The 16,627-nt window shown below is 40.9% G+C and overlaps 1 protein-coding gene across 1 annotated transcript in view; it reads right to left on the bottom strand.

Moving 5' to 3' along the window:
* LOC137425858 (uncharacterized) overlaps positions 1 to 16,627 on the bottom strand; it is a 156,146-nt gene that overhangs the window by 70,994 nt on the left and 68,525 nt on the right. Inside the window, exons 27-31 of the mRNA XM_078775227.1 lie at positions 15,202 to 15,382; positions 14,766 to 14,888; positions 12,255 to 12,377; positions 11,111 to 11,224; positions 6,018 to 6,266 (exon numbers count right to left, since the gene is read on the bottom strand). Of these exons, the coding sequence (XP_078631353.1) occupies positions 6,018 to 6,266; positions 11,111 to 11,224; positions 12,255 to 12,377; positions 14,766 to 14,888; positions 15,202 to 15,382 (790 nt within the window). The remainder of the gene's footprint in view (positions 1 to 6,017; positions 6,267 to 11,110; positions 11,225 to 12,254; positions 12,378 to 14,765; positions 14,889 to 15,201; positions 15,383 to 16,627) is intronic.

Below are 16,627 nucleotides of genomic sequence, written 5' to 3'. Positions count from 1 at the left end.
TCTTAAAGTCACATTTTACATGCGATGTAATAACACATTTCAAACTGTGTTTCCCATGTGCACGCACATGCATTCACATGTTATCAGAAGTAAATACATTGCCAGTAACCATTTTGTGAAACTGCATGTGCAGGTGCAGCATCTAACTCAATATGTCGAAATGTCACACACGTCCATGCCCGTGGGATCCCCACGGGTGACCCCAATAGTATATACAGTCACGTGAAAAAGTAAGTACACCCCATGTAAAGTTTTGACTTTTTCAACATATTTCAACATACAGCTATTTGATCTTCATTTCAACAATATTGATAGATAAAGGTGATATAATATAACAAATATCATGAAACATTTACATTTTGTAGTCCATTGTATAATTGAAATAAACATAAGTGCAAATTTCGCATGTGGAAAAAGTAAGTCCACCCCGACATTTTATCACTACTTCAAATACCTAAAATTAGAATCAGGTGCACCAGCTCAGGTGCAAATGATTAGAACATCGTTAGAGAGGATCTTGGAGGAACCTGTCTTATTTAAACTTCAGACATTTCGTTTGGTTTGCTTTTTGTTGTTGAAGTGTGCGGCGTCACCATGCCTAGATCAAAAGAGCTCTCTGAGGCCTTCAGAAAGAAGGTTATAGATGCCTACGAGTCTGGGAAGGGATTTAAAAAGATCTCCAAACAATTTCAAATCAATCATTCAACTGTCCGGAAGATCATCTACAAGTGGAGAAGATTCCAAACACTGCCAACTTGTTCAGGCCAGGCCGCCCCAGGAAGTTCAGCCCATGAGCAGACCGCAAGATGCTAAAAGAAGTCTCTAAGAACCCCAGAATGTCATCACATGACATACAGGTAGCTCTTGCCACTGTTGATGTCAAAGTGCACGAGTCTACCATTAGAAAGAGGCCACACAAATTTGATCTACCGAGGAGGTGTGCCAGGAGCAAACCTTTGCTGTCCAGAAAGAACATCAGGGTGAGACTAAAGTTTGCCAATGAACACCTAGGCAAAGACCAGCACTTCTGGAACAATGTGCTCTGGACAGATGAGTTAAAGGTAGAGCTATTTGACCACAGAACCAGAATACATGTTTGGCGAAAACCAAAGACAGCATTTGACCACAAGAACCTGATACCAACTGTAAAGCATGGCGGTGAAAATATTATGGTTTGTGGCAGCTTTGCTGCATCAGAGCCTGGGCAGCTCACCATCATAGAATCGACTATGAATTCTTCATTGTACCAGAGGGTGCTTGAGGATAATGTGAGGCCATCTGTCGGAAAGTTTGAGCTCAACCGAAGGTGGACCTTGCAACATGACAATGACCCCAAACATCCAGTAAATCCACCAAGGAATGGCTGAAAAGAAAGAAATGGAGGGTTCTGGAATGGCCAAGTCAAAGCCCGGATCTAAATCCCATCGAGATGCTGTGGGGGGATTTGAAACGAGCTGTACATGCAGGAAACCACTCAAACATCGCACAGCTGAAAGAATTCTGCATTGAGGAGTGGGCAAAAATTTCTCCCAGTTGATGTCAGAGACTGGTAGACAGTTATAAGAAACGCCTACTTGAGGTTGTTTCTGCCAAAGGGGGCAATACCACCTTTTAGAGCCAAGGGTGTACCTACTTTTTCCACATGCGAAATTAGCATTTATGTTTATTTAAATTATACAATGGACTACAAAATGTAAATGTTTCATGGTATTTGTTATGTCATATCAACTTTATCTATCAATATTGTTGAAATGAAGATCAAATAGCTGTATGTTGAAATATGTTGAAAAAGTCAAAACTTTACATGGGGTTTACTTACTTTTTCACATGACTGTATATATATATATATATATATATATATATATATATATATATATATATATATATATACGTATATGTATATCTGTGCAGTGTCTGTCTTGTGTTGTCTCGTCACTGAACTACTCCCTCAAGCTTTTGTGAAATCGTACCAAACTTCAGGTACGCACTTTTCTCTCTCGTGTATGTGTCCTAAGGGTATTTTGTTTTTGAAAAAGAAAAAAAAATCGATTTTTTTTTTTCAACTTAAGTCTTCAACTTCAATTGTTTATAAAATGTAATATCACGTATATTACAAATGCATTTGTGCAAAATAAATGTTTGTATTATGATTGGCTTAAACCATGACAAAACAGCAACTCAGGTACAGTCATTATATCAATATATCGACGTATCTGGGCAGTGTCTGTTGTCACTGAAATACCCCCTCAAACTTTTGTTTCCGTGATTGTGAAATGTTTTTAATAACGTGGCTGCGAGGTGTTTTGAATTACGTGGTGGTGAGGTGTTTTGAATTAAGTGGTGGTGAGGTATTTTTAATTACGTGGTGGTGAGGGGTTTTCAAATCACGTAGTGGTGAGGTGTTTTAAATTAGGTGGGGGTGAGGTGTTTTGAATTACGTGGTGGTGAGGTGTTTTGAATTATGTGGTGGTGAGGTGTTTTAAATTAGGTGGGGGTGAGGTGTATTGAATTATGTGGTGGTGAGGTGTATTGAATTAAGTGGTGCTGATGTGTTTTGAATTACGTGGTGGTGAGGTGTTTTGATTTACGTGGTGGTGTGTTTTGATTTACGTGGTGGTGAGGTGTTTTAAATTAGGTGGGGGTGAGGTGTATTGAATTACGTGGTGGTGAGGTGTATTGAATAACGTGGTGCTGATGTGTTTTGAATTACGTGGTGGTGAGGTGTTTTTAATTACGTGGTGGTGAGGTGTTTTGAATTACGTGGTGGGGAGGTGTTTTGAATTACGTGGTGGTGAGGTGTTTTAAATTAGGTGTGGGTGAGGTGTTTTAAATTAGGTGGTGGTGAGGTGTTTTAAATTAGGTGGGGGTGAGGTGTACTGAATTACATGGTGGTGAGGTGTTTTTAATTACATGGTGGTGAGGTGTTTTGATTTACGTGGTGGTGAGGTGTTTTGATTTACGTGGTGGTGAGGTGTTTTGAATTATGTGGTGGGGAGGGGTTTTAAATTAGGTGTGGGTGAGGTGTTTTAAATTAGGTGGTGGTGAGGTGTTTTAAATTAGGTGGGGGTGAGGTGTACTGAATTACATGGTGGTGAGGTGTTTTTAATTACATGGTGGTGAGATGTTTTGATTTACGTGGTGGTGAGGTGTTTTGAATTACGTGGTGGTGAGGTGTTTTTAATGACATGGTGGTGAGGTGTTTTTGATTTACGTGGTGGTGAGGTGTTTTGAATTACGTAGTGGTGAGGTGTTTTGAATTACGTGGTGGTGAGGTGTTTTTAATGACATGGTGGTGAGGTGTTTTTGATTTACGTGGTGGGGAGGTGTTTTGAATTACTTGGTGGTGAGGTGTTTTGAATTACGTGGTGGTGAGGTGTTTTGAATTACGTGGTGGTGAGGTGTTTTTAATGACATGGTGGTGAGGTGTTTTTGATTTACGTGGTGGTGAGATGTTTTGATTTACGTGGTGGTGAGGTGTTTTGAATTACGTGGTGGTGAGGTGTTTTTAATGACATGGTGGTGAGGTGTTTTTGATTTACGTGGTGGGGAGGTGTTTTGAATTACTTGGTGGTGAGGTGTTTTGTATTATGTGGTGGGGAGGTGTTTTGAATTACTTGGTTGTGAGGTGTTTTTAATTCCATGGTGGTGAGGTGTAATCGTCCCAAACTTCCAGTTTGCACCTACGCCTCCCATATGTATGTGCTGAGGGGTTCTTTTTTGAATTAAAAAAAAATTTTTTTTCAACCTAAATTGCTTGTAAAAATGTAATATCACAAACACAACAAATATATTTGTGCTAAATAATTGTTTGTATTATGATGGGTATAAATCATGACAACACAGCAACTCAGGTACAGTCATTGTTCTCAGCTAAAACAAGTCCGTTGCACTTTAATGAAGTGTGGTGAGGCGAGCGTCGTCAGCCGAGGCAAGCTAGTATATTATATATATATAATTATATATATATATATATATATGTGTGTGTTTTTTTTTTTGTTTTTTTTTTTTGTTACCATTATTACTTCTTATTTTGTGTATATGAGTGAGTGAGGGTGTGTGTTTTTGCATGAATTAATTTTGGCATGAGTGTGTGTTTTTGTGTGTTGAGTGGTGTATGATGTAAGTGTAGGTGGTTGTTTGGTTGGTGTTCTGTATGTATGTGTGTGTATGGGTGTGTATGTGTGTGTATGAATGATCTGGTGTGTTTTTTTGGTGAGTGGTGAAGGGTGTAAAGGTGGGTGTTTGAGTGTTCCACCATGATTGTTTGGTGCTGTGGATTCTGGATGTGGAGGTGGTGTTGTTGTTGTCGTTGTTGTTGTTGTTCGCACTGGCTGGGGGTGGGGGTATGTACGCATCCAGATGCAGTTGCTGCATGTGGATGTGTACGTGCCCCTGCTGGCCCACCTTAGCTGACCGTATCGAGGTTGAAGGGCCGAAACGGGATGATGCTGAGGACCTCGACTGAGGACCCGGTCAGCGCGGCACACTTGTGACCAGGTGTGTTTTGAACTTATATATATATGTGCGTGTATGCGTCCTTTTTTTTCTTTGTTTCCTTTCTGTTTCTTCCTCAAATTTATCCTCCACTTCTGTAATTGAGAGTTGTCTTGTACATATTATTCACCTTCTGTGTCCAACCCTTGCTCTGATTCTTCCACATGTATTTTACTCCCAGAATCAGTCTATTTTGCCCCTCGACCATGCAGCTTGTGTGTTCCCCCCTCCCCCCACCCTTCCCTTCTTTCTGCTGTTCGATTTGCCCTGCTACTTCCTGCTCCGTCCTGTTTTCTAACTCCTCCATCGACCTAGAGAAAAAATAGCCCCGAGTGGGCTGACGGTCATCTCTTGAGGTTGCAGGTCAGACCTCTGCTGATTTGATAGAGCTCCCTCCCCTGGAAGCCTCCCTGATACCCTGGGGGGCACTGGTACGAAATAAAAAACATGAAGCCTGAGCGATTGTGCGGGCCATGGAGCAGAAGGGCTGCAACACGTTTCAGAGCAATTGGTTGGTAAATAGGGGATTAGGAGGTTTCCACAGTTTGGGGGGTAGTAGCTTCCCACCCCCCTCCCCCCCACCCCCCAAGACCCATGATCCGAAATCGAAAAAGCGAAGCCTAAGCGATCGCGCGGGCTACTTTCTTGTATTCTTCATGTGTCAAGTTTCAAAACAATCAGCCGGGTGATAGGGGAGGAGCAGCAAAAACAGCAAAGAGGTTAACGGACGACCCGACAGACGGATGGAAGTACAGACATTCAAACATCACGACCCATTTTATAAGTTCACCTCTTTGAGAATCGAGATGAGATGACCTCAAAATCTATCATGTCTCCGACCCAAAAACATATTTTTGTCCATTTAGTTATTGTATGTACATCCCATTTACATGGAGGCTGAATGAACTGAATTTGAACCATTAACATCCACAATTGTTTTATGGAGGAGCAGTCGGGCTTCAATGCGAACAGAAACAAGAACATCAATGGGTCATGAATATATAACATGTGCATTGAGGGGGTAAAAGTTCATATGATTTGGGGGATAGGGTGGGGAAGGGTATACATTTTAGACCAACTATCTTTCCTTCATCCCCCGATGTGCATCACAACCCCCTTCTTTTCCCGATCATTTTATGTTTTTTTTAATCACCCTCCCTTCCCATTTCTCCCACATCAAACTTCCCACTCCCTCTCCTATTCTTCACTTTTATTTTCTCCATTCTCGTTTTCACAACATCACCTTCCATGTAACGACCCAGGTTGTTCACTTAAAATGATGATTATTCTCCCCACGTTTCTCTCTGAAGTTATCCATTGGTCAGTAAGAGTTAAATTTGAGGTTGGAAAGAATCCCATCAATGCCAGGATGAGTTTTTTCTGAATATAACTGGGAAATCCATTACCACCACAAACTTCCATTAGCTGTGTGATTCGTCGGAGATCAAGTGATGACCACCAAACAGCCATGATTTTAAGGATGTGTTTGCAACAATGGTAATGTTCTGAACTTGTAAACATACCTATGCATTGTCCAGAATCATTTCTGTATCCAGGACGACAGTCACAAGTGTAGCTTCCTTTCAGGTTTTTACATAACATGGTCTCAGCATCACAAGAAGTGTTGTGTCCACTGAGACACTCATCGATGTCCACACAATCACGTCCATTTCCAGTGTAGCCGGACTTGCAGGTGCATTTGTAGGAACCAATCGTGTTCACACAGTCGGCGTTAAGATGACATTCAGTGTTTTTGGTGCATTCATTCCAGTCTGGTGAAAACAAATGCAAAATGTTATATAATGTTTGATGCAAATTCAGGCAAAGTTTCTCAAATTATAGGTTCTGCCATCACAAGATGTCTCCTGAGGTATGTTGTGCACAGACAAAAATAAATACTCTGTTCGGTCTTATTGGTCAACGGTGAAGCAAAATGTTATATTTGGAGTAATCGGCATCAAAAGTGTGTCCACAAATTACCGTTCCAAATTCAAACGGTAATAAAAAAACAATCAAATGGGATACAACAATATTAATTGCTGTATGTGAAAAAACATTTCTCCAAGTTATATTGTCACGATCACCATTTATCATCATCAGTACACTTTTGGCAAGCACACCATGACACACAACATGTCTGGGCGATAATCGATCTCCTTCCAGATTAGGTTGAGCATTTCTGCATCTACATTCTCAATTGCAGCCCTAATCCTCTTCTTCGGGTGCGCAATATCGGTAACACCTGTTTGGTACACCATGGCCTTCACATAACCTATAGAAAAATAAATTGAGAGGGGTTATGTCCGCTGAACCTGGTGGCCACCAAATTTGCCCATCATGCACAATCCATCAATCATTTTAGAGTTATTTGAGAAAATTGTGCAATATCAGACTCCAGTGTGGGGGAGCTCCGGCCAGTGGGTGAATGACTTCTGGTTGCAGTTCTACCAATTGTGGGAATATAAATTTCTCCAACGTATGGAGTTAATTATCTGACATATAGTGCCGTCAGGAAAGAAAAATGGCCCAATGACTCAATCAGCAATGCATTCGGCCACACCGCAAGCTCAATTTTGGTCTGCCGTACTCAAAATTCCCAGACCTCTTGGGAGGGTCAGAGCCCCAGATCATGATGTTGCCTTTTTGTGTACATAGTCGAGCCTCTTCCAAGAGGTAGTACACTGAGTGGATCAGGACATAACAGGACAAAAAGGAACTGAAGAGAGAGGGGGGAAACACCAACAGCAGAGATAAAGGCCTAGATAGAAGGAGACTTGGACAGACAATGGGTGTGAGGAGAATTTTGGGGCAGAAGAGGATACATAGAGTGGCCAGGATGAATACAGAAGGAAATGGGATATTTTAATGGATGAACACTGACACCCATCTTGGATAGAGCCTTGCAGACCTTTCAAAGTCATTGTTGGATTTACAGTGACATCCTGAACCAGTTACATGCTTGGCCGGCTGCTGAGTTTGGATGGGCGATATGATCTGGGTAGATTGATCTGCGTGGTATAATACGTCCTCCACTTCTTAAAGATGGATTTCACTGTACTAAAGGGATAATGCGTGACTTTGAAATCTTCTGATGTATAACCCTCTCCTGAACAGTGATTCTTCACCAGTTTATGTCTGACTGCTTTGGAAAGCTCCTTGCTCCTCATTGTTTGCATTGTTGGTTGACCAAGTGAGTTTCACCTTAAAACTCCTTCAATAAGTGGGGAACTTAATACATAAGTTAAACCACTGACTACATCGAGGAAAAAACTATTATACTTATTTTGTAACCTTTCAAACAAATACTTTGCTCCTAAAATGATTTAGGGTTAATGAGGCAAAGGGTTTGAATACTTATGCAACTGAGAATCATCTGATTTTGATGCCTCCACAGAAGACGTCGATGGAGGCATTGCGTTTTCAGGTTGTCCGTCCGGCTGTCCGTCCGTCTGGCTGTCCGTCCGTCCACGATAGGTGTTCATCACCATGATAACTTGAGAATGGCTGAAGGGATCTTAGTCAAATTTGATGCAGGTATGTATAATGAGGTAAAGATGAACGAATTATATTTTGGGGTTACAATATCAAAGGCCAAAGGTCAGAGGTCATGTTGGGTAAAAATCCTGTTACCGCGCTAACTTGCGAACCAGTGATGGATTCTCACCAAATTTGGAACAGTTATGTAGGAAGATGTAAAGATGAACTGATTAGATGTTGGTGTCAAGAGGTCAAAGGTCAAAGCCTGTCATAGGTATATAACTTGAGAACAGCTAAAGTGATCTAATTACCTTCGCAAAAGCGGAAGGTTATGTTTTGATCGCTGTGTATTTATTTGTATGTCTGTGTGTGTGTGTGTATGTTATTCGCATAACTCAAAAAGTATTCAACCGAATTGCATGAAATTTGGTGGGATGATTGGTTATTATACGGGACACATTTGATTAGATTTTGGGAGCAATCGGGTCAAAGGTCAAGGTCAAGGTCACGAAAAGGTCAAAATCGTATTTTTGTTGTTCTGTTCCCTACACTCCCATGCCAAGTACAGAACAGTAGCTGCGGCGAAGGTATGCGCTCTACCGAGTGCCCGTTCTAGTTCAAACTTGGTACAGGTTTGTATAATGAGGTAAAGATTAGCTGATTAGAATTTGGGGTCAAGAGGTCAAAGTCTGCAATAGGTATATAACTTGAGAACGGCTGAAGTGACATAATTCAAACTTGGTACTGGTATGTATAATGATGTTAGGATTAACTGATTAGATTTTGGGGTCAAAAGTCAAACTCTGTATTCGGTCCATAACTTGAAAATGGCTGAATTGATCTAATTCAAACTTGGAACAGGTATGTATAATGACGTACAGATGAACTGATTAGATTTCGCGGTCCGAGGTCAAAGGCCAAAGGTCAGAGGTCATGTCAGGTAAAAATGTGATAACTTGGGAACAGCTGAACAGATTTAAATCAAACTTGGTAGAGGTACGTATAATGATGTAATAATGTGGGCGGAGGCGTCGTGACGTCGAAGAGTGTTGTTCTAGTTCTCTATTAATCTCACATACTCACATTTTATTTCCATTTTTAGCTTTATCACTTTGGAGAAGTTCGTGAGGACTCTATATTTTAAGTTTGATTTGAAAGCATCATGAAATAAGCTCATTTGACACAAAAGTGTGAAAAAATTGGAGGGGGGGTGGGGGGGGGGCATATATGCTTTTGCAGGCCACTGTTATTCCACAGCACTAAAGTAACAACTGACCCATCTAATCTTTAGCCAGGCCTGACTTTTGTTCTCAGAAATTTGCACACTATTAACATGAAAGAAGTTGCTGCAGTATCGTGGAACACCATCATGTACAGTCCACACATACTTTTGCCTTCATAATTTATCCACACCGCTTTCCTTTCTTCACATTTTGTTGTGTTACAGCCTGAATTAAAAATGGTTTAAATTGTGAAATTTTTTTGTCGCCGATTTACACTTAATATCCCATATAATTTCAAAGTGGAATTTTTTTTTTAATTTTCACAAAACAATAAGAAACTTAAATACAGAAACATCTAATTTACATAAGTATTCAGCTCCTGGGTCAATACTTCGTAGAAGCACCTTTGGCAGAGATTACATCTTCGAGTATTATTGGGTATGCTTGGGGGTCGTTGGCCTGTTGGAACGTAAATTTTGCCACAGTCTCAGGTCTTTTGCATTCTGAAGCAGGTTTTCCTCAAGGATTTGCCTGGATTTGGCTCTATTCATTGTTCCTTCTATCCTCACAAATCTCCCAGTCTCTGCCACTGAAAGGCATCTCTGTAGCGATGGCATCTCATCTCCGATGAGAAACATCCCCATAACATGATGCTGCCATCACAATGCTTCACAGTCGGAATGGTGTTAGATGAGTGATGAGCTGTGCTCTGTTTCCGCCAGACGTAGTGCTTTGCATTCAGGCCAAAGAGTTCAATTTTCCTCTCATCAGACGACAGAACATTTTGCCTCATGATCAGAGTCTTTCACATGCCTTTTTGCAAATCCAGGCATGTTGTCATGTACCCTTTTCTCAGGGATGGCATCCGTCTGGCCACTCTCCCATAAAGCCGTGATTTGTGAAGTGCTGTTGAGACTGTTGTCCTTCGGTAGGTTCTCCCATCTCGGACAAGGAATTCTGTAGTTGTGTCAGAGTGGTCATTGGGTTTTCGGTCACCTTCCTGACCAACATCCTTCTAGCCGGGTTCCTCAGTTTGGTCTTTCCGCCAACTCTAGAAAGAGTCTGAGTATTTCCGCATTCTTTCCATTTCCTAATGATGGAGCTCACTGTGCTCTTGGGAGCTTTCAACACTCTATAAATGGTTTTATACCCTTCCCCAGATATATGACTCCGCAAAATTCTGTCTCGGAGTTTTATGGACAGTTCCTTGGACCTCAAGGTCGAGTCTCTGCTCTGACATGCACTGTCAACTGTGGGACCTTATATAGAAAGGTGTGTTTCTTTCTAAAATGTGTCCAATCAATTGAATTGGCTACAGGTGGACTCCAATCAAGTTGTGGGGACATCTCAAGGATGATCAAAGGAAATTGGATGCACCTGAGCTTAATTTGGAGCATCATGGGAAAGGAGTTGAATACCTATTGACTCAAGACACTTCAGCTTTTCATTTTTCGTTACTTTGTCAAAATTTCTCAATAAAAAGTTCCACTTTGACATTATGGGGTATTATGTGTAGATGAGTGACAAAACAATCTTCATTTAATCCATTTATATTCTGGTTGTAAAACAAAAAAATGTGAAAAAACCAAGGGGTGTGAATACTTTTTGAAGGCGCTGTACAAACTGAACCTTTGGTTAAATAATCACTCTCTCTCTTCAACTGCTGCTTGAACAACCAAACTTGTTTGGATTTTTTAAAATCAACATCTGTAGTTGACATGGGAAATTATTACAAGAAAACGTTTTGAAAATTCAAAATCCAGAAAATGTAAAAAAAAAACATGAACAATTTCATTGATCAAGTGTATGCTTTCTATTTGACTGTAAAAGGCAGGCAATAAACAAATAAAATATCCATCAAATTAGCATGAAATGGTGAAAACCATGGTGCCACAGTCATGAAGAAAAACAATTACCTGTGCAAGGACTTCCTTTATATCCTTTCTCACATGAGCAACTGAAAGAGCCGTTGTTGTTTGTGCAAATCGAATGATCTCCACATGCACTTTCATTCCGACATTCATCAATATCTGGAAGAAGGATAGACTTCGTCAGTTTACTTCATGAAGTCGTTGTCAAATGATTTGTTAAAATTCTCCATATATATTTTTCCATGTTAAACATCAAACACGAACGACTTAGTAACCTAGCTTTTAAGAAAAAAATTAATTATTTTATTTATTTATTTATTTTTTGTATACAAGATCGAGTTTCGTTTAAGAGCTAACATCAATCACAAAAAACCAACAACAAACGGACACACAAAACATGCAATAAAGGAAGAGGGAGACAAGATGGGGAGAGAGAGGGAAGCGCACTTGTACAACAGCACAGAACAGGGACTACGGAAGATCCGTGGGAGGGAGAGGGCTTGGGGGGGGAGGAGGCATGGGAAGGCGGGAGGGGGGGGGGGGGGTGGAAAAGGTATAAAACACATGGACACTGCTAGAACTTCCAGGAAAGAAAGAAGTGGGAATTTCAAAAAAAAAGTGGATCTGGGGTGAATTAACAGGGGTCGAAGAGCTCAAGGTCCTGGATGGTGGAAGACAAGAGATGGTGGTGAACAGCTGTTTTAAAGACCTGGAGGGAGGAGAGGGATTGAAGAGAGTGAGGGAGTTTGTTCCAGAGGCGGGAGAAAAGAGGAATGAAGGAGTGAAGGTGAGCAGAGAGTCTTGATTTTGGCAGTTTCACCAGAAGAGGGTTGCTGGCAGATGTTGTGCGTCCTGCAGGAATATTTGGGGGACAGAGCACAGACAGACATGGGGGAGCTAGACCGGAGAGGAGTCGGTAGAAGACAGAAATAGTTTTGAAAGGGCACATGAACGTTGATCAATTGAATCCTAAGTTGAATCAGTCCATCTTTGATTTACAGTCAATTCTTGTGCCAAGTTGGTTTGAAAGCTTTTCAGTGGTCCATGAGTTATTGTGGTAACAAAACCGATAACGGACAGACTGATGGACAGGCAAACCGATGGACAGCCAGAAAAATAACGCATCCAACCTTCACCTGTGGAGGCAAAAGAAAAGAGCTGAAAGTTTTCAAAGACAGGCCTACTGTACCTTCACAAACCACACTGCCATCGCCTGAAAAGCCAACATCACAGGTGCAGTTGTAAGTGCCCGGTAAGTTGTTGCATTGTGCGTTATCCACGCAACTTGATTCGTTGGCACACTCATCAATGTCTGATGGAACAAAAATACATTTGCACGTCATAATCAATTAATGCAAAAACACATTCTTGCTAATGGAATGTATTCCTTATCCACCAAGGTTTCATGTAATATTCCCTTTCCATTGCACATTTACTAATATTATTTTCACCTCCTAACATGCCTCCATTCTGTCGATTTTGTGAACAATGTAACACACAAACAGATGAGTCAAGGTGAGGTTGGATCCCTTGAAATACAGTTGATGTTTTGTATCCATACCTCAGCATTTGTCTCCCTTACACACCCCAACATTTCTGAACACTGATTGTGGATGACAAAAGTTGTTTGTGAATCTTTATTTTCCAAAATCGACAAAACAAATGGTAATATATTATTGGCTGGAAACGCATTCCGTTTCAATGATTTCTGTCTGACACCTTAACATATGACGAGTCATTCTTTTGAATGATTTTTCTTGGTTGGGCATCAAAAACATGCGATAAAATCAAATTCCAAGGTGAGAGCTTTTTATTTCTGAAAACCACTTCATTAACATATTTACCTTTTCTTCTATTTGCATTATAAGCTGTAATCCCCTGCAAATGAACGTCTTTTTTTCATGTTGTGCCGTCACAAACTTCGACTTAAAATATTCTGAATCATTACAAGGATTAAACACTTTATATTCTCCAGTATATTCAGGGTGTCCCTTAAATAAGGTACCCATTCTTACCTCCACCACCGAAGGTAGACGGATGCTATGTTTTCAACTGTTTGTCTGTTTTTTCTGTGAGCAAGATATCTCAAAAGATGTGGACTGATTTGGACGAAATTTGGTGGAGAGGTTGGGTGTGTGACAAGGACGAATTGATTCGGTTTTGCTTTAGATCCGGATCCTAGAATTTTTAAAGTGCTACTTCACCATTGAGAGGTAGGGACAGAAACGACATGTAGGACTATATCTCAAAAAGTTACAAACGCATTTGGACGAAATTTCGCATCCAGGTTGGGTGTATGATGAGGAAGATTTGATCCGATTTTGATCAAGATCCGAATCCAGATCCAGATATGAGAATTTTAAAAGTGTTTTTTCACCATTGAGCGACAGGTCTAAAAACGATATACAACATGATATCTCAAAAAGTTATGCACGGATTTTGATGAAGGTTTGGGGACAAGTTGGGTTTGTGACAAGGCCAAAGTGATTCGATTTTGGTGAAAGGTACCGGCTTGAGATCCCAGGATCCTGGGTTCGAATCCCGGTTGATCGCTGAATTAACGCCAGCAGGGCTGTCATCCTTCCGAGGTCGGCAAATTGAGTACCAGTTCACTGGTAATTCCCTGTGTGTCACAAGAGGCCACTAATAGGGTTGGTGGCAGGAACATTTGTTGGTGTCAAATCATTGCTTCAAAAAGGGGACCACGGTGCCCAAAAAAGGCCAACCCCTGCTATGCAGGGAAAAATGGCCTCGAAAGGTGGTTGTTTGTTTGTTGTTCTTCACCATTAAGAGATGGGGCCAAAAACTACACGTAGCATGATATCTCAAAAAATTGTGGATGAGTTGATTCGGTGACAAGAACAAGCCAATTCGATTTTGATCAAGATCTGGATCCAGATCCGGCCTCTCAGAGGGATACAAACCGTAAACTGGTCAAACCTGGCAGAGGTATGCTCTTTACCGAGTGCCGTCTCGTTATTTAACGAACACAATAAGCTTACAGAACTTTCCAGTTTAATATGGAAGAGTTGAGAGTAATGTTTGAAGTTTAGTTCAACACTCAACATGTCCACCTTTTCTGTCAATACACTTCTGGATACGTTGAACAAAATTGTTCGTAACGTTTGCACAGATGGCCCGGGATATGCCCTTAAAAACACAAGTGGTGATGCAATCTCGTAGCTCATTCAAGGACTGTGTGTGCACAGTCAAAATTCTGTGCTTTATTAAACTCACAGTGAGTTAAAAAACAAATCACAGTGAGTCAGGTTCTGGGAATGTTGGGGGACAAGCAATGGGTCAACTTTATGAGATATCATGCTGCATATAATTTTTGGCTGGATCTTTCAATGGTGAAGAATCACTTTAAAATTCTAGTAACCTGATCCAGATCTACCTCTTCACCAAGATCTAATCTATTCGATCTTCTCACACACACAAAATGTCCACCAAAAATTTTCCTGAATTCCTCTACAACCTTTTGAGATATCCCGCTTACAGACAAAACAACAGAGAAACAGATAAACCGACAGACAGGGGTGAAAACCTCCGTCCACCTTCGGTGCCTGAAGTCAAAATGGGCCCCTATTTAAGGAACATCCTGTATTACATTTTATTATCCTCAATGTGTCCTTCTCACCAACCTCCATATAAAAACTTAACAAGCCCAAACAAAGATAAAATGTTAACCCCTACATACCGTCACATTTGTTGGAATCAGATGAATTGATGCTGTAACCTTCATGACAAGTGCAGTTGTAACCAGGGAGGATGTTGATGCAATTGTGCTCACATGGACTGTTGTTCAAGCATTCATCAATATCTGAATGAGATAATAACACAATATCCATTTATGCAATCTTACACATGCAGTACGATCCTGATATTCACAGAACGTTATTTGTTGTTCACAAAATAGCTGAAAAAGACATTTTAGAATGATGCAACCAACCAGCATTGTGCACAATGTTAAGTGCTGTGAATTGGTCACAACATGATAAATATTCTTCAGAAATATTCCTCATGAATGTCGAATTAACTTTATCAATACCTCGTATGCATTTGCCAAAGTACACCTGTCACAACAACATCGAAATAAACAAATTTCCATCACTTGATTATCGCTTTGAGCTCACCGTAGCATTTGCTGCCATTCCCAATGAGTCTATCTGGGCAGGGACCACACTCAAAATCCAAAGAGGGAGCTGGTTTGTCTGTGCACGTGACCCCTGCGAAGCAAGTGCTGTTGGTACAAGGGTTGAAATCCTCACTGCAGTCATTTGCAGTGTAACCCTGGCTACAATTGCAGGTTGCAACCTGTGGAGACACAGAAGCCAAAGATGATACTTGTGGAAGCAAGAACTTACCTTTAAAATGAAAACAAATGAGCAAATCAAGATAACACACAAAGACAGAAGTTAAACAAGTATGCACAAAGTATTGCAGCAATACAAGAGGTACAAGCAAGCATGTTTTTTGTGGTCACTCCCTCAAACATCACACACACACACACACACACACACACACACACACACACACACACACACACACACACACACACACACACACACACACACACACACACACTGATATGGAAGTTCTGAATTACACAATCTTCAGAATGGATGTTGAAAATTTTCTTTTAAAATGGTGGTATGTACCCGGACATTTATGTCAAAATGGATTTCACCCGAGGAATTTAATTTTTAATTCACCATCTGAACGAATAATTCAAAAAAAAAATGAGAAAGCGAAGAGAACAAAATGGAGGGGGTTTGATGGAGAAGTTATAAGGTTTTAAGTGACCGCACGTTGGCCTTGAAGGACGTTTTGAGGCCACCAAGGCCACCATAAGATGTATATTGGGAGTGGGGTCAGGCCGTGCTTCCGCCGGCCCGCAGGCAGAAGTTAACCATCATGAGGCCAATAACTCCATAGATTTTCAATGTCAAACACGTCCCAAAACCCCCGCCGGGAAAAGTACACCACCATGAGGGCAATAACACCATACGTTTTCAATGCACAGCATGTGCTGGAACCCTTACATAATTTTTTCCCCGTGCAGTGCCGTAGACCATACAAGTATGAAATAAAGGAAAGTTGTTGAAACTCTCCTCTTTCATACCAAACAAATACCATGAACATCCTCCTCTTATCTATCTATAATTCCAGTAATCTCTGTGTGTTTGTTTGTACGTTTGTACGTTTGTACGTTTGTACGTTTGTTTGTCTGTGACCGCTGTTTCTCGACAACCACGGGTCCGATATACTTTAAACTTTCCAGGTATATTGCTGGGGACCCGAGGATGTGCCTTTTCAAGGTTTCATATTAATCGGACAATTACTTACCGAGCTATGTCCAAAAAACGATTCAACCAATCAGAGAGCAGCGAGCTATCGCGTGTGCCGAACGTGGCGGACACACTCTGCCTCGGATGGCACATTTGAGAGCGTATTCATTTATTTCACGTTTGCAAACTATGTTGGCGCTATGTTGGCGTTAAACTATGTTTTAAAACTAATAAAAACCATTTCATGTAAATAGAGGGGGGGGGGGGGGAT

Source organism: Myxine glutinosa, chromosome 4 (assembly GCF_964187855.1).
Source record: "Myxine glutinosa chromosome 4, kmMyxGlut1.1, whole genome shotgun sequence".
Taxonomy (NCBI): Eukaryota; Metazoa; Chordata; class Myxini; order Myxiniformes; family Myxinidae; genus Myxine; species Myxine glutinosa.
This window is presented reverse-complemented; position numbering and strand designations above follow the sequence as displayed.